We start from the raw sequence: 26985 nt of genomic DNA on the forward strand, positions 1-26985 counted from the left end.
TTTGGTTACATAAATATCTGAGCTAATGTTTAAAATATTTTTTGTTATTTTTGAACTCTGGATGAACGAGGAGTTGACTTTTATAAAACAGACATAATATCAAATGAGGGGATGATTTCTTCATTTTTTTTTTTAAATGCAACTTTCTGTTTGTATAAACAAGAGAAATCTCAAGTATTTATGTGGTTTGTTGTTTATCTATTTACATATTAGAGATATTGGTATAAAGGTCTAAACTACAAAAAATAAAAAAATGTCCCATTTATCTGAAAGAACCCACATAATTAAAGACTATAAAAATGAGTTTCGTACATCTCTCTATTTTTCGGTGTATAACTGCCGCTGGACTCACTGCGTCCGTGAACGCAGCATCTGTGGCGCTGTTCGTGGTGCTGAAGTCCGCTAGGTCATCAACCTCTCCTCAGGCTTGACTCGTGGTGATTTATTAAGTGCGTCTAATGAACGAAATGCAACCATGAATATTTCCAAACTATACTCATGTATTTTCGGGGACTTTGCGACCTGACGGAACTTGTTTAAAGGTCGCGGTCACGGTGGTTGAGGATCTGCGGCAGCCCGCTGCTTTTATTCTGAACAGGACAACCTGCGGACCGCTGGACACGTTTCTACCCCCTTTGCACACTGGACTGGACGAGCTGTGACGCGTTTAGATCACCAATGCAAATAAGCCCCAGTACCCCTCCTCCTCCTCCCCATCACCTCCTCTTCCTCTCCGACACACACAGAGGCAATCAGGCACACACATCCACCCTGCCTGTGCTTTATATCACCGTGGCAGCGTTTTCAGAGCGACACAGCGCAGCACTGGCTCGTTCAGTAACAGAGCTCCGGTGAGAGAGAGAGAGAGAGAGAGAGAGCTTATATAACACCAGCTCTGGGAGATACTGGAGAGCCCCGCGGACCCTCGCTGGACAATAAAGCAGGAAAAACAGCGACCATGACGGCCATGAACTGAGAAGTGATCGTAAGGATGCCGGAAGGTAAGCCGACGTTCAAACCCCCCGTTTACTGTAAATGGTGGAGGCACAGTGACAGGTTTTTTTAAGATGGAAGACCTCGGCTGTCTTAAATAGGTGGTGTTGTTTTACACTCATTTGTCTTTCATCGTGCCATCCATCCATACGTCCATCCATCCCACCAAAACAAATCAGACACGTTTTGAGTGTTTTTGGGACTGAATGTGCGTTTTTGAGTTAGGCCAGTTTTATTAGTAAAATGTGGAGTTTAACATAACTTGGGTATCCGGACTTGATCGGAGACGGTTCATTGTGCAAACTGTTGCTTCTGTCCTCCGAAACACCACCGCACCCCTGTTATTTATTTTTATTTATTGGTTTATTTCTTTTTTCGGAGGGAGATGGGGTTGCAGCGTGTCCGGAGAGCCCTGTTTGGGAAAAGTAGAGCTTGAAGGGCATGACGGAAAGTGAGGGCCACCAAGACAACGAGGCATTAATGGACATCATCAGATATTCACTTCACTGCTCCTCTCCTCAAAGTGTCAGGCTTCATAAAACAGTGCGGACTCTTGGGTGTTCTGCATCCTAATTATCAGACAGCCTCAGCATCTCATCTCCTTTTTTTATTTTTATTTCTCATCACTTATCCATCTCTCCACGGATGATGCCAGAGTTGGTGTGCATGCTGCTATCATAATCCCCATTTCATAAGCACCCATATTGCCCTCCTAGACAGCTTTTATCACTTGATGTTATTTTGCTGTGATAACCAAGACCTAGACTGTGAGGCAGAAAGATATTTCTGGCATCAAAACACATATAATCTGGCAATACAGGACCTGAGTGACATCCATTAAAGAAACTGTTGGATTTGGTGTGATTACAATTAAAAAGAAACAAGAAAAGCAGAGCAAAACTTCAAGTTTTTTTAAAAACAATATTACTTGAGAACAAATGGCAGGAATGAAGCCAGTGAAGCAGCACACACTAAAGGATATGTAGCAAGATGCTGCAAGACAGAAACAGAAGCCCATATGTCAACAAGAGCTGTGTGACTAATCCACCAGCAATATACTTCCTTTCCTTTGAAATACGTTGGCATACAATGACATATTCTTGTGCTTTAAACCATCTGCTTATGTTTTTTTTTTTTTTCATTTTGTTCCCCAGATTTACCTCGAGGATGTTTCTGGAGTTACTGTCCACAGCTTTGGAGATTAACACCCTCGCTTTGTGACACATCTATTCTTCCACTTCTGGTCTGTGTGGCAACAATGGACTAATATGCACACCCACAGTAGATGCCACAAGTCTTTGCAAAATACATACAGATTTTCTCAATTTCTAATTCATTAAACAGCCTTTCACTGAGACAAGACAGTGAAACCGTGCAGGTATGGTGGCACCTGTCTGCAAACTGCATTGTCTCTTGAAGAGGACTCAGATGCTGCTGCTTTGCCTGGGCATCGCCTATCTGATGGCAGGCAGCATCCTGCTCCTGCAGCGCTCCAGCGTCAGAGTGGCTCAGCTAAACCTCGCCAGCTTGCCACCCTTGCTGTCTCTTGCAGCGCCTCCAACCGCTTTCAGGACAGGAGGCCTAGGCATGAGGGCACGTTCCAGATGGGCTGCCGTTCAGGCTGTGCCTGGAGCGGGAGCCAAGGCAGGACGACACTGGCCGGCTTCCCGAAGCCTGGGGGTCCAACACTTACATCGCCGCTGGTTCCACAATCTGCTGCCAGAGAGTTCAGAACAGAGAGTCTCTCTGCACAGGAATAACAGGCACAAAGGTAAATAATCCTGCATGTATTTCATCTACTCCTCTAAATATGAAGATGACACTGTCATCTCTTTAAATTGATTATTTAATAAAAACAAATAAAATAAAAAGAACCACTTGAGTTATAGCTTCACAAGCATCACTGCCATGTTTGTGACTAGCCAAGAGGTAAGAGGACAAGCTACATAACAAACATGACCACTGGCCACTGATAGCCCTATTTACATTAATTAGTGCACTAGTGAAGTGTTAACACCACAGGAGTGAAAATCAGCTATAAAAAAGATGCTTTTAACTGATTCACCAGTATTATGTGAATGCAAACTGAAGGATTCCTTAACATGAAAAAAAGCAAACTCAGTTGATTCAGTTGAGAATTTAAAAATGCAGTTTAACAAATTCAGTGTTTGCTTTTTCTAAAGTGAGATATTTCATATCTTCCAAAGCAGGACTGTGGTTATGTGGCCTTCTCACAAAAGCTAATGTGGTTTTTACCAATTATTCGATGCCTTTGCAAATGTGCAGCCAAGGCAGTGGACCCCTTTCACCACTGAAGTAAACGAGGTATTACAACGTGTCTGAAGACATGTATGCTCCTGTTAGCTGAAACAAAGCAGCAGAGGGCAGAGAAAGACTGATATCATTGAAGCTGTGTAAAGCTGTGTTATTGTCCTAGTCAATATTGTTAAAAAAAAGCCCACAGGTTTATTCTCCATTCTGTGATTTTTTTACACTCTCTGAAAGGGACTCCATGCTTACAGAGCTCTCAACAGGTTTTGACTCAGTAGAACAGATAATCATGACTTTAGAGCATGTAAGGTTTATTATACATTCATGAAATTTAATGTGTAAGTGCTTGAGCTCTTGTATGAGGGAATGAGCTCACCAATTCTTTTCAAGACCACAGGAGAAAAAGTCAGAGCAAAAGGAGCTTTTAGAAAATAAACAAATAACCCTGAAGATGAAACAATGCCATACCTTACTTTTACCCTTTGGCTAGGTAGCCTTCACAATAACGTAAATATCCCTTGAGATTTACTCTACTGTTTAGTGGTGCCTGTCAGTGCTTTTGGCCCTTTGTTGAAATGATAAATACAACACAATTACCTCTAGTGGAACATTTGTTCTTCCAGCTCATTCTTAAAAAGCACCCTACAAGAGCTCTTAATCCTTTTTTTAAACAGACACTACATGAAGGCTCAGTCACTAAATAGGGTAATACTGATGAAAAATGTTGGAGGCAAAAATTAGATCAGTTTCAGTAAGAGCCGTCTGGCAAAGGCTCTTATTTTAAAGTATTACTCAGGACACAGAATGAAATTACTCAAGTCTGTTTTGCCACTTGCCCTGGAAGTAACTGGCTGAAGGTTTCAGCAAAAGAGCATTTTCATTGTGGTGTAATTTGTGCACCTAATATTCTCACTGAAATATAGTCACTGAAAATAAAGTCTAACATTTTGTCAAGTATTCTTCTAAATTTGTTAAATTGCATTAAAGATATTAAATGAAAACAGGTAATATGTCTGGTAAGGAAATACAGGCTAGCTAGCAGGTGTTTAGCTTAGCACAGAAGGACGCAGAGGTAAAACCAATTAGTCAAAAAAAAAAGCTAAAGAACAGTGTATGTTAAATATGGTTAAAAAAACTCTGTTTGCGTTAAATGATTAGTAAATTATGCCGTTTTCGAAACCCTTTAGGAACAGGTTGGCTAATCAGCCTTTTAGCTTAGCATTTAAAAAAAGGTGAAAACAGGCAGCATGGCTTTTTCCTGATTTTGTTGTCAAAATAGCTCACATGTCATTAAACTTGATCTTTTTTACATATTAAAAATTGTATGGAATAAACTAATAGTTTTAAACATGTTAAGGGTTGAACTGAAGAGGTATTTTGTTTTTAGAGCCAGACCAGTCTTTTCCCCAGAGTTTTAATCTTTAGGCTAAGCTAGCACAGCTAACTGTGTGATATCTTATGTAATCAAATGGTGCTGCATTAATCCTCTTAATATACTTGTGGCAAAACCAAAAGGGGGAAAAATGCAGAGATCTCACTTCAAATGTTAAGATTTGTAAACTGATTATTTCTGTTCGTCACATCAAATGTTTAATTTGAAGAGATTAGTTCAAATGAAACTAGTTGAAAGAAAAACTAATCAAAATAATAATAAAATCATCAGTTGCTGATAAAAACAGCTTTATTGGTGTTACATGTCATTCGTAGCATGGTGTCAAATGGTTCAAGAATCACTTTTTTATGTAATACTCAGTGAGTCACAAAGAAATGGTAAGATGCTAAATCACAGCTATTATAAGGCATTCAGCCGAGCTTTGCTGTCAGTTAACAGCTCTCATCCATCCAACACAATCTCATTATCCAAATCTCACAGCTGAAGTCGCTGGATGAGAGCCCAAAACATTTGAGACAGTAGATTTTTTTTATTAGTTTTGAAAATCTTAGAAAAAAAAGAAAAACTGATTGGTCACTGTATGTTTCAGCTGTATAACAAAGAAAAACACATTTCATATAAACAAAAAAGTAAAAGAAAATCCTTTAATATGGTTGTCCAAGAATTTATCTTAATAAACTGGAAATAACAAATAAAACTTAATCAAAAACACACCCATGTTCAACCTTAGCCATCACTTTAGAGTTAGCTTTACACCTGAAAGGTTAAGGATTGCATGTGCATGTTCCAGCCGACAAATATGAAGGGCCAGATTCCTATCCACAGGTTTACTGAGTGCTAAAAAATACTGTCATGATGATACACGTATAGACTTACAAGGTGAAAACAATTTGATAAAACTGAGGAAAATATACGATGATCCACTGGTTTGATGCTGCAGTTTATGAGGTTAAACATTTCTCTTTGGTATACTTGTAGCACACTTACTCATATTTTATTGACTGTAACATGCTGACATATAAGTCATACTCAAGCTGTCTGCCAAAAGCTTGAAAAATATCAAAAAGAGTTCTCCTTATTTACTCTTTCTCCTCATCTTTGTTCAGAGGCTAATCTCATACAGAGCATGTCATGGTATTACACAGCTCACAGTGGAAAGGTTCACATGTGCACATGTTGCTTAGGTTCAGATAATCACAGTCTCAGGCTCCCTACCTAGTCAAACATTTTAGAATGAAAATGAGACATGCACACCGGTTCTGCTGGTGGAAACTTTTAGCCTTGCAGGGATTCCTTGAAATGTAAAATATATTTAAAAAGTATTACAAAACCCAGAGGTGTGCAGATGTGTCAGCAGTAAGAAATTTGACAGGAGAAGCAAAGTAAGAGCAAAAATCTCTGTGGTGGCATTTTCTATCAAGATTGTGTTGCAAAGATAGTGATTTAATTGATGTAGTTGTACAAAGTGCGCACTAAGTTAGAACTTCCTCTAGTCCCAGTAAGTGATTGTGAAGAGTTTTCTCTAATGATGAGATGATTCTCTCTGACTGTCTTAATAAAACCTTTTATGCTTGCTGTGCTTCTGATGTCTGTTCTCACACAGCACATTTACATTATACTAGAAAAAGGACCAGATCAGACCAAAATCTGACTTTTTATTCATGTGAATATGTCACTCCAATCAAACTCATGTGAAATTAAAGCTCTTGAAACTGGACTAACATATCCAGTTAGCATGGTTGAAGGTCGAGTAATTCCTGCATGTTTATGCTCAACAAGGCGCAAATGGGCCTAGAGACTATGCACATCCTTCAAGTTAAATCAGTAAAGTGTAAGACTACTTTAATCTTAGCTGAAGTCCCAATAAACTATAAGCTATAAATTATATTTCTCTGTTTCTTTTGTCAGGTGTTTAAACGTGCCAGAACTGATATTAACAAAGCAGCCCATTAAGACTAGATGTCAGCGTACAGTTGCCTAAAGCTTTTCCAGACTGTTGCATTACTCTTATAACAATCAACATTTCATAAACGCAGCATAATCTAAGTCAAGTAAGTTAAAGTCACAATCCATGCATCGAATTCAGCTCCATTTATATAATGAAAGTTAGAAGCGGCAGGCTACGCTTCCAACTATAAGCTCATGGTCCACTGCATCACAGCAGGGGGAAAACTTCTTGAGAGCTTCATACTAATTCCGTTTTGGTTGGACCAATATGTTTACATGCAGTTTAAAGATGGTTTTGGTCTAAAGACAATAATTTGTTGGGTTTTTTTTCTAGTGTCATGTAAATAGGCTCACTGTGAACCACTTTCTGCCCACTTTGATGGTCATACACAATTGCTATGTTTGGCACGTGTCCTCATATGGCCGTCCTGTCATTAGTCTCCACCATCCTGCAGAGGAGAATCAGCTCCAGCACAGCCATCTGTCTTGGTGTTTCAAAAACACAACCCCATGTCAGGCCTAAGTGCAGCCATTTCCACCATGTCTGGGAATTCAGGCTTCTTCCCTCCATTAAACCTCAGCCTCAGCTGCCTCGGGCCTCTCCTTCACTTTGATTAAAGCAATGACCTACCCTGTCTGCAGGCTGAAGGACGAAAGGGGCTTCACCTTGGGTGATACCTCTTGAGATACTCCTCTCCACTGACTTTGGCAGCCCCTCTCTTAGTGCTTTCAAGCAGCAACTGCTGGTGTTCTTCAGCATTAGTTTCCTGAGGCACAGGCGGCTGGTGACTCAGCCTCACCCCAGCACAACAGGCTGGACGGGCTACAGAGGACATCACAGACTGATTCAATCACTAATTCGATATGGTGATGGTTGACTGCCAGAGATTTCACGGTCTATTGCTTGCATCCAGTCTGCGCACCTTGCTGCCACATCTCAGTACCAGTTGCGTGTATCTCTTCCAGCCCTTTTAAAATCCCTTTTTGAGCAGTTGGCATCGATCTGTTGTATGCTGGGGGTAAACTTCACATAGAAAGCCAAATCCCCAATGCCCTTGAAACCTGTAAATCATCTACAAATACAGAACTAATCTAGGAAGTGTGTATTGAGCATAAAAGCCAAAACTGAGGAATTATCAGCATGCGGTCCACACACACACAAACTACAAGAGATGCACACAGTATACAGTTTCTGGAAGAGTAAAGGCATTTTCCATATAACCTAAAAATATACCAGCCTCAGACCCGGGGAAAGATGCAAATGAAGTGTGTAGACAAAAGAAATACATATGCTACCCTCCACAGAGAAAATTGTATTCATAAAAAAGGCTTTTATGTGTCAGCTGAATGAGGTCGATGTAGAAAGGTGGCAAAGAAAAGGATAACATCAAAGACTGAATTTGGATGACATTTTATACGGTGCATCGATCTGTCAGCACATCATAACAGTCTGTTGTAGCCTATGTGTCATTTTTTTCTTTCTGCATGTATGGTTTCTATTTTAATAAAGGCATGAGGGTTTAACACAATGTAGGTATAGATATAACTTCAATAATTAGATAATAAATCATCTTTTATTACTTATTGGTTTGGTGTTATGGCTTAAAATAAAATGCTGCTGTGTAATTTTACTATTAGTGAAAATACGAGGGCGGCTTTGGGGCTGCTACTCACTGAAGATGTATCCAAAGTCCAACACTTCAAGTCTGGTTTTGTCCAAATCAATCCAGCAGAGTCTAACAAAAATTATTTACAGCCAACTGTGTGTGTTTTTGTTTGTGTTCATGATGGGAACCACTGGACAGCTCTTTGGCTCGACTAAGTACTGAAGAAGCTGCTGCACTTATGCCCAAGATGATGTTGTTTGATGAAACTGTGATGTTGTATTTAAATAAAATGACTTACAAAAATAAAAAAAAGAAAATGAAAAAATATATATATATTTATATATGTATATATATGCACTACATGACAGCACCTGGTCCACCTGGACTCCAGCAGTCTGACTACCGCTTAATGATGACGTCCATCTTGTTTGAATTCTTGCTTGTGTTGTTCTTCGTCTGAAATATAAGTCGCTTCGGATAAAAGCGTCTGCTAAATGACTGTAGAATAGAATAGAATAGAATAGAATAGAATAGAATAGAATAGAATAGAATACCAGCTTATGGGAACGTCTAAGTCTAAAGTGATTATTTGAGACTTCATTTAGTTGTCATGTCCCTACAAACACATTGTGGTGAACGTGTGAACACACTTGTTGTTCCTAATTGATGGAGATGAAAAGCTGATGCAAACCATCTTTTGGGAACTTCCTGTGAATGTGAGGACAGTAATTTTGTCCCCAGAGGTACAAAATGAATTCTGAAAAGAATGAAGCTTGGTTTTTGGGTCAGTGTTAGAATTTATTTATGGGCTAGGATAAGACTCTCGGGTCAACAGAGCGTCTCCAGAGTCAGTACAAACACTCTCTTTACATTCATCAACAACTTGTGGGAATTTCTCGTGAATGTGGGGACATCGATTTTTTCCTGAAAGGTACAAAAATATTTTTAAGGCTGATGACTTGGTTTTAAGGTTAGATTTAGGTTATTGTTTGTTTAAGGGTTAGGACTCAGTTTAATTATTCAGTTGTGATGGTTAGAGCTAGGATGGGGAGCTGGGAAGGCATTGTGTCAATGAGTCTCCATGGTTACACCCGACATTTGTGTGTGTGTGTGTGTGTGTGTGTGTGTGTGTGTGTGTGTGTGTGTGTGTGTGTGTGTGTGTGTGTGTGTCAGCTTTTTGTAACTGTTAGACTTAAGAAAAATGTTTTTTATTACAAATATTAAATAAGATCTGGCAGCTTAAGCGCACCAAAGATTTTTTAAATAAATGTCTCTATGATTTAATTTAACCAATAACTCAGTTAAATGACAGAATAAATTACATTTACTTTTTTCCAGAGCAACCACTTTTCAAGGTAAGAGTTTCAAATTGCTTTTATTATCCAAGAAACCCAAAACTATTGAGTTTGTGTTACCAAAGGGAGAAAAAAACTTTTTCTTCACGTGACGAGCTGTGAGCAGAGAATTTGTTTTTGAAAATAATAATTACTTGCATTGTTGTCAATATCTGTTTTCATGGTTAACGAATATCAGTTTCACTCAAAGGCCTCAGCTTTTTAAAGAACAGATTGTCTTGACAAGGAACTTTTCAGCCTGAATGAGTTTTAATCTTGTCTTTTTCTCGTTGACACATTCAGGAACATACATGGGGTGCTTCATGCACAATGCCAGTGACGGAGCCCTGGGAGGAACTATGCTTTATGACCTGCGTAAAATGACCAGCTCTCTGTGTCAGGACACCTGCTCAGAAAGGTAACGTCTTTGTGGTCATCTCCTGTGAAGGGACAACAGAGAGCCTGCTGTGTGAGTGAATGCTCTGGATCTCAGTCTTCTCCATGAATGGCTTCAGTGTTTGGAGCTAGTGGAGAGCCAGGTGGCTGGGTGACAGTAAAAGATGAGGGGAGCGGGTGAGGGGAGAGTGAAAAACAGGCCAGGACAGAAGGCTTGATCAGTCTCAGAAGAAAGAAGGAAGGCTGAGTGTGTATGTGGTGGAAAACTTAATGAGGGAACCATAGCAGTTGGTGAATAAATCAGTAGTTAAAAATGTGCTTTTTCTGTATCCATGCTTTAAAATTCACCAACAGAGCCAGTCTGAGCTGAACATGCAGCATTAGTTTTGACTTTCCTACAAACCTGCAAGGAAACGTGACGTGGCAGGTGGAACGTTTCAAAGCAAACTCCAGGAATGACCCGCTTGAATTATTCCTTTATATATCGTAGTGAAGCAGCCATGTAGCTCCCACCGACACAGAGCAGCAGAGGACTGATGGATGCAGTCAGACTGAGTCTGCGCTTACATCTCCGAGCCCGCTGAGCTCACATACACCCACCCTCCACCCATCCACATGGAAAGCTGCCGCGCTCGTTACCTGAGCGGGCCAATTACTGCGATGAGCAAAAGTAAAAAGTCAAGGCAATTTATGAGGAAGCTTCAAAGGACATTCATGAAAAGGTCAGTTTTGATGAGGTCTCTGTCTTTCCCAAGGAGGTGGGATGAAAGGAGAAGGAGGAGGATGAGTCACATCTGCCGGGATATGTAAAGTACAGATCAGAGGTGACTGCAGGTCAGCCAGAGGAGGACATTGCACAGTTCGATGAGTGTAGAAGGAGAAGCACTGGCAAACATCAAAGGGGTTAAAAGTAAACTTAATCTGGAAAGTTTGAGTTGAATGAGAAGTTTGAACACCTACCTCATGTCCTGTGGGATAGCTTAGCCTGAGATGAACAGTTTGAAGATATGGCTGAGGCAATAACTGTGTTTCTATTTAAACCCGTCTATGTATTTCTGTGTGTGTGTTAGTGGGTACCAGTTTGCTGGTCTGGAGTACGGAGCTGAGTGCCATTGTGGGAACCGGATCAGCAGCCAACAAGCTCCAGAAGAGGACTGTAGTTTGGTGTGCCGAGGTGAGAGGGGGTCTCCTTGTGGCGGCGTGGGCCGTCTCTCCATTTACAAGGTGGAGGAGCAGCTTCCAGGTCACAGAAAATGTGAGTGAACTTTTCTTGGGGAAGTACTGTTTGCTATGAGACTGTGCTCACGCCCTGGATGTCTGCACAGACAAGCTGATTCTCAATTCCACATAAACAATCTCTAATTTATGAAATTCTCCATCAGAGGTAACTTACCCTGAGATAAATTAAGTTCCCACTGGAAAATATTTAGTCTCTTTCTATTGCTGTGTTGTTCATGCAAATGTTTCACATGTTTATGTGTATGTTTCTTTGGTGAAGGATAGTTTTGAAGTCATAGTGAGTTTACATTACACAAATGATCTGCACCACAATACAAGCGTTTACTCCAGGCTTAACCCCTGACTCGTCCAGCCTCTCATGCAGTCATCGTACTCATCGTTACACTTACTGTCTGCAACTCCTGGTCAGCCTCCTCGTTTGTCAAGCTGTCTACAGCTGTTACTATATAATAATTGTATCTGACAATGAGTTATGAGTTAATATTACCCACAAAAAGCAAAGATAAATTAAATTAACCGTTGGTAAAACAACAGTTTCCAAGACCTTAGTTTGACTGCCCCATTGTTGTAGATCGAGTGTAAATTTTTTCAAAACAAGGAATATTACTTAACATGTTTAGACCTGACAACACAATGCTTTAACACAGAGTATTTAAATACACTAGAACACTTTAAATAGCAATACTTGCTTCCCTGACATCTCTACATCACTCTTTACAGATTTATTTATTTGGTCATCAGGTTATAAAAATTGCAAAAGGAAGCGGTGCGTGTTAGCAGTAGTGCTAGCTAGTGTTAGCATCCTCTGCTAGCTTGCCTCCCGGATGTCTCCAGGATGTCTTCATTACACCAGCCTTTGTGTAATATGAAGAGTTTGTAGTGCACTATATAACAAATCAAAGGTTTCAGTATACATTTCCTTTTTTTTCTTTTTTTTTTTTAACTTGTCCTGTCCAGCATCATAGCAGCAGAATGATAATCTGCTTGCTGTATCGTGCTGAACAAATTTGCTCTGCCAAGGGGAGGCCTATGGGTAAGGCTCCTCTTGATAATGTGATTAATTTATTTATTTATTTACTTTGAATCACGGAATCTATGTAATCTTGCTGGACCTGACCGGAGGGGACAGAAAAAGATGGAAAATAGCAAAAAGAGCAAAAGGGAAAGAAGAAAGGAGACAAAAAGATCACAGACAGAAGGAAACAACCCTTCAATCCACACCATCACCAGACAACAAACTGTTACACCTGTACATGAACACACCAGAACATTTCCTACAACTTTTACAAAAACAGAAACACACACAGAAAAAACAGGGCTGCAAGTCATTAAGAGTTTTTAAATAATAACCAAATCAAAAAGACATAACAGCGACCAGATACTAACTCACAGGAAAAATACAAAAAAAATAATTATCGCTTAGTATAAAAACCCACTGGACAACTCAATGACTGTGTCAGCATGCAGAGCATGAGGAAGAGGAGTGATCAGTGATGAAGAGTGGTGAGTGAGATCGTGCAAATGCGACTACGCCTCCACGGAGGCCAGAGGCAGACTGGGGCCAGAGACCCGGGCCCCCAGCAGCAGACCCGGAGCACCAACCCAAGCCACCCCACCACGAAGACGACTCCAGCCCCACCCGAAGGGCGGCAGAGGAGATCCCCAGCAAGAGTCCCCCACGGTCTTGGGGCACAGGTCCCAGTGGGCCAAGATCAGCAGCGGCCGGCCCCACCAGGGACCAGCCACCCAGGGCAGCCTAAGCGAAGGGCCCAGGGCCCCAGGAGCCCAGAGGCAGCCGCCCCACCCCCCAAAGGCAGAGGGCCCGCAACATGCCTAGGAGGACCAGGCCCCCCCAGACAGCCACCCGGCGTAGGCCAGCACACACCCCGATGTTCCAGCCGCACACCCCGGGAACCAGGGTGCTATCGGCCCACTCCCCCCACTCCCCACCTGCACCCTATCTAACCCCACGCTCACACCCTCCCCCACGCCGCACCCACAATCACTCACCACCACACAGTCACGCCACCATGCCCCGTGGGGGACACCCCAGGCGCACCAGAGGACAGCGAGCCCCAAGCACCCCCCCTTGACCCAACACCCACAGAGCCAGCAGCCCACCAGCGCAGCCACCCCGGGACCCAACCCCAGGGCAACCACCTCCCCCCACCCACCCCTGGCCACACACAGGGGGAACAGGGGTGTGAGAGGTCCCCAATACCCTCTCCCTCCCCGCTCCTGACTGTTTAGGTAGTGTGTGTTGTGTGCATTTAAAACTGAGGGGCAGTATACATTTCCTAGAAAAAAAAAAAAAACAAGACTAAAAAACGGTCAACCATCGCGGTCAGAGACTGGGAGGAGTCTGCAAATCTCACAAATCTTCAGTGTTCACACATCAACTAGTGACTGCTGATTAAACCACCAAACTGTCACATCAGATCTGGGCCATTTGCTTGCATCGTGAAAACTGGCTCACCCCCACAATATGAAAATAATTTTAATATTTCAAATAATTTTAATATTTCAAGTACTTTCTCTGTCACAAAATAACACACATAAAAGGTATTTATTTGAAAACATGTACGATTTCAAACTTAAAAGTTTCTATATGATCCATTGTACCAGAGTTAGCCTCAGGCTAATTTACATCTGCAGTCACCCACATGCATACATGTTTAACTTGATCTAAAGTGATAGCACCAGTGAGAGCTTAAAAGTAACCTGCTGATAATTAGCAGATTAAATTCAGAGAATGAATAAAGAAAGCAACAAAGAATTATCTCACACAATTATCTCACAGGGTGGGACATTATCTCACCCTGTCTTTGTTTCTTTCATAGATTTCTGCTATTGTAATATACACTACCAATCGAAAGTTTGGACACAGTTTCCATTAATTCCAGTTTGTCCAAACTTTTGACTGGTAGTGTAAATATCACTTGCCCAAAAGAGTAATGATATATTGAATATATACAAATAACTGAATAAAAATAATTTCGTATTCTACTTGAGGAATTGGTCAAAAGATGAACAGAAGGAAAAAAAGAAAGGCAGAAAGCAAAGTTTTCTCTGTTCAGCCCAAAGTCACGATCCTCTGTAGTGTCATCTCTGACATTTAGGATTTACACCACTGCTCTGAGTCAGTATATCTACCTGATGTGAATCTTAAACCTTGTGCCTGAAAGTGCACCAACGCTGTCTGTGAGCTGTCATCAGCAGTCTGAGACATGGCAAAAATTCACAATTGTCAAGGTGTCGTGATCCCTTTCAACATGTCACATGAAAACGGACGAATTAAAAAGTGCTGCTTCATATTTTTAATGTAATGAATTGCTATTAAAAACACATTTGGCAAGCTGGAAACAAAACTAGCCATAACACTGGTCTGCTTAGAGAAATTATGCACTAGAACACCAATTATGAAGTTGAGGCTGAAAATAGTCCCAAAAAATTTACTCCAGTGTACTTCATTGCTCTGTATGCTTCGTTTGCTCTGATAAAAACTGTTTCAGCTGTGTAAAATGCACCTCCTTCCTGATGTTGGCAAGGGCAAATATGTTATGTAAGGAGTTCATAATCATAAACAATATTAATATTCATGATTGGAAGCTTCATTCTCTCTGGAGATTAGCAGCAGAGTTGTGAATGCATTATAGAGTGCACCAGAATTCAGTCAAGTACAAGAAAATAATTACTGCAGACACACTTAGGATTTAGACGTCTCTGAAAATCTAGCATTCACCCTTGTTCTTTACCCTTGTGTGCTTTTCTCTTTTCAGTCAAAAACATTCACTACCGTGGCTGCTTCAAGCTGACAAAAAGCAGTATTGGCACCTTTCCCATCTACTCCTTTCAGCCAAATCTAACCACACAGTCCTGCATCGAGACCTGTACTGATAAGGTTTGAATCCCTGCTCTAAAAACTGTAAAAATTTATCATTAATTTATCGCACACAGCAGCCTATGGGCTGTTCTCCCCTCAAACAGAGGAGACCAGCTCGCAGAGTCGTCTCCACTCCTACGAGGTCACGTGGGAGCGCAGAGATCCTTGGATTTTACTGAATATTTAAGCTTTTATGTGGCTCTAATGAGAAAAAGATTCTCTGAATCCTGCACTAAGATCTTGCTGGCTGCAGCTCCTCCAAAAACAGAGTCTGGTGGAAATGTTGCAGATTAGCTGGTGTGGACAGCAATGTGATTTACTCTAATCATGTAGTATGTGCGAATGCATAACTACTCTAAAACATTCACTGCAGCCTTCCTATGCTTTGACACTGAACACTGTGACCTCCTGTGGCTGGAAACGTGTGAAATGATAATGAACAAAAACAAAGCGAGTAATGGGGATGTGATGCACACTACCCTGCTGAACGGTGCTGACACATCACCCTTAGCTAGGATAGAGATCTGTGAGGAAAATCAGTCGGAGAAAAACAGAATATTTGTGCTTTTGGTCAGCAGGAGCTCCCGCTGGCTGTGTTCAAGAGGCCCAACTGTTTTTGTACGTGGACGTCGTCTCTTTTCAGCATCAACCAGCAGTCGGACAACCAGCAGTGTGCAGAGAGTGCTGCTGTGAACCACACCACCTCCGCGCCCACTGTTCCTACACACGATGACCACTACCAGGTGTATCTTACTCCTGTGCTTGGTGAGGTTTTTGTCATGCAGATGCAGTAGTTTGGTTTTCCAGAGGCAGATGGGATGGCATAATAATTACCAGATCATTTTATTCTCATCCCGTTCTGTCATGTCAGAAATAGTTTTTATGGATCACACAGCACAGTAAATCTCCAGCCCTGATTTCAGCCTTAACACGTCCTGTTAAGAACAGCCTACGATAAAAGTTAGCCTATATCGTGGGGCTGCCTCTGAATGTTGTATTCTTGTCTTAGGGAGGCGCCAGTGAGTGAATGACAGAGGATGAAATTACACTTGAAAGCTGTCTTCATCCCAAATTTCCTGAAATCTCAAGTCTGATCCATTTCATCGCTCTTGCAATCATGCTGCAGTTTGTGTCACATAAGCCTTTCTGTGTTAGTTGTTCCTGAAAATGACTCAATTTCTGTGGCTTTCTGCATCCTTGCTTCCTGATTGATTCTCCTCTGGTATAGACACAGCTGGCAAGAGAAAAATAAAAAAAAAAACTTTTCTTCCAGACTCCAGGTGCAAAGAAAGGATGTTTCTGCCTCAGAAATCCACCTCCCTGGTGGCTCTTTCTAGTTTCCCCGGTGCAGGAAACACCTGGGTTCGTCACCTGATTGAGCTTGTGACCGGCTTCTACACTGGCAGCTTCTATTTTGATGGCACTCTGTACAACAGAGGTGAGGAGAAAATGAGCATTTAAATGAATGTATGAAATATTTCAGTGTAGATGACTTTTAGCTTTCCATTTATTCCTTGTTATCAGGTTTTAAAGGCGAGAAGGACTACTGGAAGAGCGGCCGCAGCATCTGTGTAAAGACCCATGAAAGTGGCCAGAAAGAGATAGAGATGTTCGAGTCTGCCATCCTGCTGATCCGAAACCCTTATCGCTCTTTAATGGCCGAATTCAACCGAAAGTGTGCCGGACACTTGGGACACGCCACAGACACACAATGGAACAGTAAAGGTAATGCTCTCCCATGGAGTCAAGTGGTTTATGGTTTATTCTCCGATGCATGGTGCAATTACTAAGCAGTGGCATTCTTACTTTTGAGGCAACTAAAGTGAGTACACCCCTAAGTGAAAATGTCCAAATTGGGCCCAAAGTCTCAATATTTTGTGTGGCAACCAATTATTTTCCAGCACTGCCTTAATGCTCTTGGGCATGGAGTTCACCAGAGCCTTACAGGTTGCCACTGGAATCCTCTTCCACTCCTCCATAATGACATTACGGAGATGGTGGATGTAAAGACCTTGCGCTCCTCCACCTTCCGTTTGAGGAGGCCCCACAGATGCTCAATATGGTTCAGGTCTGGAGACATGCTTGGCCAGTCCATCACCTTTACACTCAGCTTCTTGAAAAAGGCAGTGGTTGTCTTGGAGGTGTGTTTGGGGTCGTTATGTTAGAATACAGCTACGTGGCCCAATTTATGAAGGGAGGGGATGCTGTCAGATCCAGACCATGACCAGTTCAGATTGCTTCCTTCCGAATGTATATACCCACTGCTGAGGTCTAAAAGATTCCTTTATTCCTGCAGCAATTAGGTTTTTAAATGATCTGTTGTGATATGACGTGTCTGTTGCTTTTATTATACATGTTACTGGCTGTAAAACCTCCAGGGGATAATGAAGATTCCTGAACTCTTGAACTCTGCTTCAGTATGTCACGTTACGTGCTGGCATTCATGGTTCCTTCAATCAACTGTAGCTCCCCAGTGCCGGCAGCACTCATGCAGCCCCAGATCATGACACTCCCACCACCATGTCTGACTGTAGACAAGACACACGTCTTTGTTCTCCTCATCTGGTTGCTGCCACACATGCTTGACACCATCTGAACCAAATAAGTTTAACTTGGTCTCATCAGACCACAGGACGTGGTTCCTGTGGTCCTTAGTCTGCTTGTCTGTTTGCAGGCTTTCTTAAGAATCATCTTTCGAAGAAGCTCCCTTCTGGGACGACAGCCATGCAGACTAATTTGAAGCAGTATGGTCTGAGCCCTTCAACCTCTGCTGCAGTGGTGCCAGCGCTCATACGGCTATTTTCCAACAACAACCTCTGGATAGGCCAAATTTACGTAGAGCAAAAATTCCTTTTTCAGATCTCCAGAGTTCTTTGCCACAAGTTACCATGTTGAATCTCCAGTGACCAGTATGAGAGTCTGAGAGCAATAACATTAATTTTAACACACCTGCTCCTCATTTACACCTGAGAACTTGTTACACTAACGAGTCACATGACATCAGCGAGGGAAATGGCTAATTGGGCCCAATTTGGACATTTTCACTTAGGGGTATACTCACTTTTGTTGCCAGCAGTTTAGACATTAATGGCTGTGTTGAATTATTTTGAGGGGACAGTAAATTTACACTATTACACAAGCTGTACACTGACTTTTCTTCAGTGTTGTCCCTTGAAAAGGTATAATTAAATATTCGCATAAATGTGAGGGGTAAGTAAATAAATTTATTTTATTTTTTTTTTTTTATTATTTTCTTATTTAATAGGGACAGTGCACATTAATGAACATCTTTTCAGTCAGTGACAGATGTAAACATGCTGGATTATAGCAACAATGCTAATTTGCATCCATAGTCCCTAGGCAGGTAACACAAATAAAAATCATGTTATGTTTTGAAGTTTATACCAAAAAAAAAACACAGTTTCAATGATAGAAAAGATTAGCTTGCATAAATATATGCTTTATTCCTGGAAAAGAGTTTGTCTTCGCTTCCTAATGATGGGGGAGCAGGGAACAATATTCATAGTGTTGACGCCACTGAAAAGGTTTGCTTTAAAAGACTTAAAACAAACAAACAAAACAATAAAAATAAAGAAGCAATTCCAAGTTTTTCTCCACACAATGCAGAGAATTAAATAAAAGTGGTTGCAGCCTCATAACTGTAAACCTATGACCGGAACTTGCTCCTAACGGCCACTTCATCATCAAGTCCACCTTGATGGTACCAGCTTGGAACCCTTTTTACTTCAGAACTGCTTTAACCCTGGTGTGACAGATGAAGCAGGTGGTGAAACCTTCCTCAGAGGTTTTCTCCATATTGACATGACAGCATCACACAGTTGCTGCAGGTTTGTTGGCTGCATCCATGATGAGAATCTCCCGTTCCACCACATCCCAAAGCTGCTCTACTGGACTGAGATCTGGTGGCTGTGGAAGACATGTTCAGAATCACTAAAATCCGATTTCTTCCTCATCCTGATGCTCAGTTTGAACTTCATCAAGTTATCTTGACCACGTCTAAATGACTAAATGTGCTGGGCTGGTGCCATGTGATTGGATTATTATTGATTAGATATTTGTGTAAATAAGGAATTGAACAGGTGAATCTACTGAAGTGGCTGGTGAGAGAACTGTTAAGAAGTCAAATCCCAAAATCTCATAAGTCCTATTACAAGTTTAAATAAAATAAAATGCTAATGCCAAATAAAAGGTTATGAACTGAAGCGTGCACACATTTGGAAAATTTACTCCAAATTAATGCTGCTAATCCAACTTTTGTTTAGTGTTCATCTTTACAGCCACGACACAAGAAGATCCTGCTTAATTCAAATTCATGATCTTGCAAGTATCCGTGGTTAAATTACAAGTAAATGACCCAGAACTGTTCCCTCTTTTACCTGCAGAATGGCCAGAATTCGTCTCCAGCTATGCCCCCTGGTGGGCATCTCACGCTCTGAGCTGGCTGAAGTTTGGACGCCGTCTCTTGGTGGTGCATTACGAAGAGCTGCAGAGAGATCTCCTCCCACAGCTCCGTCTCATCACGTCCTTTCTAAACGTCACAATCACAGAAGAGAGGCTGCTTTGTGCACAAAGCAACCAAGACGGGCATTTCAAGCGCTCAGGAGCCCAGCGGTCTTCCTTTGACCCGTTCACTCCTGACATGAGACAGCTGATTGACTCCTTCATTCAGACTGTTGACCAGGCATTGCAGAGCAGGAACTTTAGTGGTCTTCCACAGGAATACCTCCCCAGATGATGACCTGAAGATGTCACGTGTAGTCCTTTAAAATGACTCTTTCAGCAGGGGTTTGAAGACGGAAGTTTTGCACCAAATCCTCAGCCAGGAAACGCAGCTGATATAAAAAGATCCACCTGACTTGTTTGCAAAGCAGGCGCACTGTGAATGGCTGTGCAGTCATAGAAACACAGGGGTCACTGGAAAAACATCACAATTCACCAGGAATCCAGCAGTGAACAGTGTAAGCCTCAGGGCCTTGACCACGTCTTGGAGAGCAGCAAATATTGCAAATACTCAGAGAGGATTTGACATGATTTGTTAGCCTGCAGTGTTGGATCATCTAGCTAAGTGTGTAAATACAGGATAAACCTTGTCTGGCTTTTCATTTGCTTTAGTATACAAGCTGCATTTTTAGCATTTGTTAATGTTCTTTGGTTAAACTAACAGAACACAAACAGATGCTTCAACCACAGGTTTATGAACAAGATGGATAAAGTCTCAGAACTTGTGTTCGACTGTGTGGAAACTCCTCTAAACTGTGTATGAATTTCTATCAGAATTTCATTTCATTAAATGTGTTCAGTTTGATCCAAGTCAAGATTAATGAGCTAAATTTGTTTCACCTTAATAGACCCAAGTGACAAAGGTTGGCATCGTCTCAGCAGGTGTGTGTGTGTCTGCAGCTGTAGGAGTTTGACTTTGAGAGTTGTTGTAAAGGCAATGATCAACATGTGACCCCAAACTAAAGCACACAGAAAACAGAAGACTTGTGTCCACTGTGGAGCTACTAAAAGAATTTAAATGCTGTGGCAGTGTAGAGTTGTCTGGAATAACAGTGCCACCTGCTGGTTGACTTATGGATATTGAACCAAAACAAACTGCTTTAAAATAAAGAAACAAAACCCAGAATAAACATAACACACACACACACACACACACACACACATATATATATATATATGTATGTATATAAAACACTGTGAAGCAGGTTCTGATTTAAATACATTTAAACTGGTTATACACTGATTTTAGGAGTCAGTCTGCAATTATGTCTAAGAATTAAAAAGAAAGTATTTGTACAATTTGGTGCAATAGTCTGCAAACTGTCTTCACTTCTGAAGCTTATGGTTGAGGATCTTTCTTGTTTTACTTAAAATATCAAAGAAACTTGAACATGGATATATTCCAGAGGATTATCGCAATCTGGAAAGTTCCTCCTTACAGTTGTTGAGCTGGAATTAAACACAAGCTGCTGATTCCTGACACCTGGCTGAGACGCAAATAAACAACATTTGCTTAAAATTTCAAAAAGCGTTTTATGAGCTGTTGTATGTACCTGCTATGATTTGGATCATTCTAACAAAAACACCTCCCCATCCAGCACAAAAGCTTTCTATAACTGGTAAAAGCTGTCTCTCACATTTCTCAGTATTTGTCTAAAAGTGATTTAAGATATGACATGAATATTCCTTTTAAAGATATTTATTTTTATTTACCAGTAAACTAGTCATACTGACACCTGTCCTGCAGGTTAAAGCTGTGCATCTTCTGGTAATAGGCCTGAACATTTTGACGCCAGAGCTCTACATATATATATATAGATGGATAAACGTGGGCTAAATAGGCTGTGTGGCCCATATTTAAATTAAACTGATTTAAAGATACCATAAGTGCACAGTAAATGTTTGCTTTTCATGTGACTGAATACAGAAAAAACAAAAAGAAAAACAACAAAACACCAAATCCAAGATACAAAGTGATGAAGCTTTCTCAAATTTCAGTAAGAAAAAAAAAGTAATTTCTGATCAGTTTCTTTCTACTTGACTTTTGCTCTGCTTTCCCATTTCCATCTTTCCCTCATTTTCAAGCCTTTCATTGGTCCTCCAGTTTTTTAAATCAGACTCTGTTTCCAGACCATGCATTGGGCATCCCACCTCCATCTACACCACCTTCATCAGGCGTCTAAACAGACATCTGTTTCCGCTAAGACCACCACCAAAGTCTAGACTCTGGCCGTTCCCATTTTCCTTCATGTCTCTTTGCTCCTCGATGCAGGTCTGTCCGTCAAATTTTATTCTAATTCTTTGCACACTAAATAAATTAGCATCAACTTCTCATTTTATTTCTCCTTGTTATTTTATTTTATTTTATTTTTTTGTCATTTGTCTCAGTAATCACCTGTAGGGGTTAATAACTTTAAATACTAATCTCTCAAGACAACATACAGTACATGGTAGGCTGATTGGAAATTAAGGATCCAATATGATGAGCTACACCTTCCTGGAAGCTTTATTTAAAAAGGAAAGTTTTTAATCTAATTTTAAAAGTGGAAACAGCATCAGCCTCCCAAACCCAGAGTGGAAGCTCCAAAGGAAAGGGGTTTGACCGCTCCCATATTCCTCCGGAAAGGGACCACAAGCAAGCCAGCATTTGGTGTTCGAAGATCTCCAGTCAGTTGTTTGATTAGATTTTTATGGACCAGTTGATATATTAGAAACAGCACATGCTTGTTTTAAAATCAAAATACCACCTGTGAGATTCTATTCTACAGTCATTCTATTTTAGAGATTCTATTCTACAGTGAGATTACCTTAAAGCAACATTACATAACTTTCCAATCTTAAAAGTCTGTGTTTCTAATTTGTTTTGCTGTCAGGGACCAAACAGTAAAGCAACGCCGACAGAAAGTGATTCAGAACTTGGGTTTTTATTGACCCAAAATTCATTCAAAAATCCAAACGAATGAATAAACTAGCCGGCCAATAAAAGAGGTCAACTAAATTTAATGATACTCAAAGTGTAGCTTTTAAGAAAAACCTAACACAATGACACAATGAACTTGTAGTGATTTGGTAAAACCAAATAACTACACAAAGACTCAAAACTAACTAAACTTGAACCCCGCCATCATCCAGCAGCATGTGGTGGGGCCTGGCGAGCCGGCGCCCCGACTGAAGGCCCCTCAGCCCGTTGCCACGCCGTTCCTGAACCAGGAAATGAAGCTTGCCCCGCCACGGTAACTCACCCCAAGAGAAGCATGTTAAATAAAATACGTAACTTTCCATTGCTGCTAAGTGTGCATTCCAAACCACCAACGAAATTAAACATGAAAACATTTACTGTTTAATAGTTGTCTACAAATAAATGTGTAAAACTGTGACAAGCATTCCCATCGTGGGGCCTGAGCCATCACACCCACTGACATTCATTTCATTCCTGGATTCATCGTTGCTCTGCAACATCTGGGAGCCGAGAAAGCTCATTTTACAACTTATTTTCTACCATAGCTGCATTTTACTTTACAGCACATTGTCACACGCCAGCAACTGGATATCAACCAGATACTCCCTCAAGACAGAGAGAAAGTGACAAAGCAAGAGACAGGACAAGAGTCAACATGAGCCTGGCCTTCACTGGCTGGAGAGAGTTAGAGAAGAGACAGCATGAAACATCAGCCTTCGTTAGTCTGCAAAGTTAAAGCTACTTCTTTCTAAAGCCTTTAGCTTCTTGTGTTGTCTCCAGTGGAGATGAAACGTTGAGTTGTTTAAGTATCATAAAGACAAAAACAGTCATATGATCATTAAAAACAGATTATAGATGGTAGTGAATAAAAACCAGCTGCTATAAAAGCTAAAAGTAGCTCACTGACAAGAATCATCACACTGATCGCCTTTAACAGTTCTGTTATTTCCAGAAGATCAGAGGAGTTTGAAAGTTAGTTTAATTGGTGTGGCAGCACCATACGGCTTCACAGTCAGGTGTCTGTCATAAACGCGGCGTGGACTGACAGCTAGGCTAGCTTAAATGCTGCACCATCTGCTTCAGCAGCATGTGAAGTCAGAAGTGATTCGCAGTGTTTTTCTTCTGAGAAGGAACCAGAAAAGTATTTAAAACAAATGTAAAACAGCTACGAATACAAACTTCTATGACAAAAAAATAAAAAAATAAAATAAAATAAAAACACAGGAAAATAGAGCTGCTGCCAAACTGGAGCGGATTCTTTCCTTCCCATCAGATGGACAGCAGCTCAGCTTGTTACCTGAGCAGCACACACAGTGAGATGAAACAGTCCTGACAGCTTCTGACGAACCTCAGGACAGGCTCTGCACCCACATCAAAAACACCTGGAACAGTCCTACAGTCCAACAGAAGCAACATCATGACATAATGGAGCTGTTCTGCTGCATGTGATGATCTTACACCTGATTTTTCCTTTAATTTGTCCAATTAAAATGTGCTGTTGGAGGCTGAACAGAAAGAAACTGGCGACCTCCTTGTGTCGAGAAGATTGCAGCACAGCTGGATGCTGGACTTCTCCAGTGACTCGGACAGCAGCCATTCAGTGACTAGATGGTGAGAGCAGGTCAACGCCTGAATGTCTGAGACGACACCACAATCATCTGCTGGATTACTAAAGCTCTGAGACTTCATTATTGAAGGATGTTGTTTTCCTTGCAGCAGCCAGCTCCTTAAATTCAAGTAGTGTCATCCTAGTACACTACAAAAACCGCTTCACCCCTGACTTCAGTCAGATACCTCCTGTAAAAACACTAAAAGGAATTAACAGAGTGGCTCCCTGTGATTTGGCCTCATCCCTCTCATCCATAAATGCTGGTGCATCTCAGACCAGCAGGGTTGGCGGAGTCTTCCCTTTCCTGGAGACATGTCATGAATGATAAAAGGTTTCTTCATCCCAGACCTACTCAGTGATATTGAACTCATCTCAGCTTTCAAATGTGAAGCTTAATTCACCAAAGAGGAGACAGAACAAACACAAGCCAGCACCAGGCTCAGGATTTTACAGAAAGTAAATTCCTTCTACGTCTGGGACTCATCTGTGCTGCTCACCTTAGTAGGAAGTATGAGGTCTGAAACAGCTGTTGTGTTATGACTAATTACCAGGCACTGCTTTGTCTGAGGAGGGACTTTTTCTTTTTATAAACAGATGCTTAGCAGAAATACCTGAAAGCTCTGCCTTATCCTTGTTTTTTATTGTAAGCTGTGGTGAGAGCAGCAGAGCGGCGAACCAGCCTGCAGGAGGATGAAGCTTTGCTGACAACTTTCACACAGATCATGTGATCAGCACACACTCAGCAGGATGTGTGTTATGACCAGACTGCTATGGGCACAAATATAAGCAGGGCTCTGAATGATCAGCAGATAATATTTCTGGTAGATTCCTCAAATTAGCAGTCAATCAGAATTTAACTAGCCAACTTTTAACCCAGGGGAAGATAATCCAGATTATAAATGCAACTGAATGCATCGATATACATTTCTTTAAACAGTTTTGCATGAAAATGTACATAATTCTTTTTCCAGCAATGAACAAAGTAACCTAAAACCAGTCTCACTTTTCACGGCGTCCAGCTGCACACCGCTTTCTGTAAGTTTCACTGGTTCAGGCGGTATTGTCTGAATCACACCACACACGCTAAAGTGAGCACGCAGTCGGACGCATGCTACACGCATCATGGAGTTCATGAGAAGTGATTCGCTTTGTCACAGTGATGAGGTCTGGCTCTGTTTAATAAAGGACTTGTCTCATCTGCCTCACAAATGGTTAATTTAGTAAAACTATGAGCTTCTGCTTTAGCTTAATTTAGCAGTTATGAATGATTTCTTTTCATAAAAGCCTTATTTTTATGCATTTTTTCAGACGCTAACTTATTTTACGACTTTAATCAAAGCACTAAATTAACAACTGAAACAGCAAACAAATCAAACGTAAATGTTAAGACCTCTGCTTTTATTTCACATTTTACATAAAGTGAAGGAAATTTTACAAATTCCTTGCTCAGCTTTGCTGGAGCTCTGATGTCATTCAAATGCAGCCAGATGCTGCTTGTTTTCACTCATTTCCTCACTTACCTTGAAAACAGTGTCATTAAAGTCTGTTAGTCTGTATCTGGTCTGTATCACTACATTTGCTGTCTCCGAGGCACCTTTTCTCCTTCCCTCCCTCACATAATGGCACGATGTTAGTAGATTAGCTCCATGCTGTGAAACTGAAGGCCTGCACCTGCCAGCTGAGCAGCAGAAGCTTGAGAACCAGTTTTCCTAGTCTAAAGACTTAATCACCTGCAAAGTGGCTGAGAAGTTTTTATTTATAGCCATTTATAATCCACATTTGGCAAGTGCTAATTTAGAATGAGTATAAGACACAGAAGACAATTTCTCACTTTGCTCCTCTTCTACTAACTTCAGACATCAGAATTTCTTATTAACAAGGATTTATATCAATGCAACAAGAAGTTGCTGGAAATATTTTGCTATTTACACATAACAGAATGACAGGCATAATACCATTTTATCTCCAAAGCACTTTAAAAACAACTTCATACAGCTGACCAAAGGCTGAACAATAAATATGAGAGAGAGAAAAAAGGGTGAAAGTACACAAATTTTCTTCAAGGCTGAATGATGGTGGAGGTGAGCAGGAAGGACCCAAACACAAGTACAAAGTCTTGATTTAAAGAAAATAAAGGTGCTGCAAATACAAGAACTAAAGCTAAATACACTGATGAAGTAATTATAAGAAGACACCAAGACAAGACATGGATGAAGGAGCTAACGGCCAAACGAGGAGCAGGAAGTACACACCAGAGGATAGGAGCTACTAACCTAGTCAGGGAGGATATAAGATGCAGCCAGAAGAAAAACAAGGATTACATGAGGAACAGATCAAAATCAAAACACAGAAAAACCCAGCCTGAACTCAAGAAAGCCGAACTCCACGCTAAAGAACAGGCTGAGAAAATTAGACCCGAAACAGGAAAAATGATCTGACAGGAAAGAAACTCAAACTCAGAACATGACGGCGAGAAACTGTCACTTATGTACTCCATTATTTTATTAAATGTGTGTCAACCATTCATCTTACTGGGGTTAAAGACCTACAGCAACAGCTAGCTTAAAACGGCTACTTTAGACATGGCTGTCAGTGCAGGCCTTTAAGGATGAACAGCAATAAAGATGGCAGTTCCACACGGACAGCTCATACCAGCATCCATTAATCTAACAAAGGAAACGAAGGGAAAAAGCTGGATTATCAGAAAACATGACAAATTTTAAAAACCCGATTTGCAAACTTAATTTTTTTCATCTTTACAATCAAAATCTCAAGAAGGAGCGTTGTGGCGGCAAGAGAACTGGCAGTAAAACGCAGGTTTTCTTTTCTTTAA

At 41.0% G+C, this 26985-nt stretch overlaps 1 protein-coding gene across 1 annotated transcript; it reads left to right on the top strand.

Moving 5' to 3' along the window:
• The first annotated feature begins 578 nt into the window (after nt 1–578).
• Nucleotides 579–20389, top strand: wscd1b (WSC domain containing 1b). The gene is made up of 9 exons (XM_042009090.1): nt 579–1001; nt 2148–2764; nt 9849–9963; nt 11012–11196; nt 14960–15081; nt 15642–15828; nt 16337–16501; nt 16588–16788; nt 19467–20389. Exons 2-9 carry the CDS (start codon nt 2374–2376, stop codon nt 19817–19819), a joined length of 1719 nt encoding a protein of 572 aa, XP_041865024.1. The 5' UTR covers nt 579–1001; nt 2148–2373; the 3' UTR covers nt 19820–20389.
• The last annotated feature ends 6596 nt before the right edge of the window (nt 20390–26985 follow it).

The sequence above is a fragment of the Melanotaenia boesemani genome, chromosome 15 (genome assembly GCF_017639745.1).
Source record: "Melanotaenia boesemani isolate fMelBoe1 chromosome 15, fMelBoe1.pri, whole genome shotgun sequence".
Lineage (NCBI taxonomy): Eukaryota > Metazoa > Chordata > Actinopteri > Atheriniformes > Melanotaeniidae > Melanotaenia > Melanotaenia boesemani.

Coding starts and splice junctions, on each gene's coding strand:
- wscd1b (XM_042009090.1), top strand. CDS start 2,374: ATGGTGGCACCTGTCTGCAAACTGCATTGTCTCTTGAAGAGGACTCAG. Junction 2,765..9,848: donor CAGGAATAACAGGCACAAAG/GTAAATAATCCT, acceptor TGACACATTCAG/GAACATACATGGGGTGCTTC. Junction 11,197..14,959: donor GCTTCCAGGTCACAGAAAAT/GTGAGTGAACTT, acceptor TTCTCTTTTCAG/TCAAAAACATTCACTACCGT.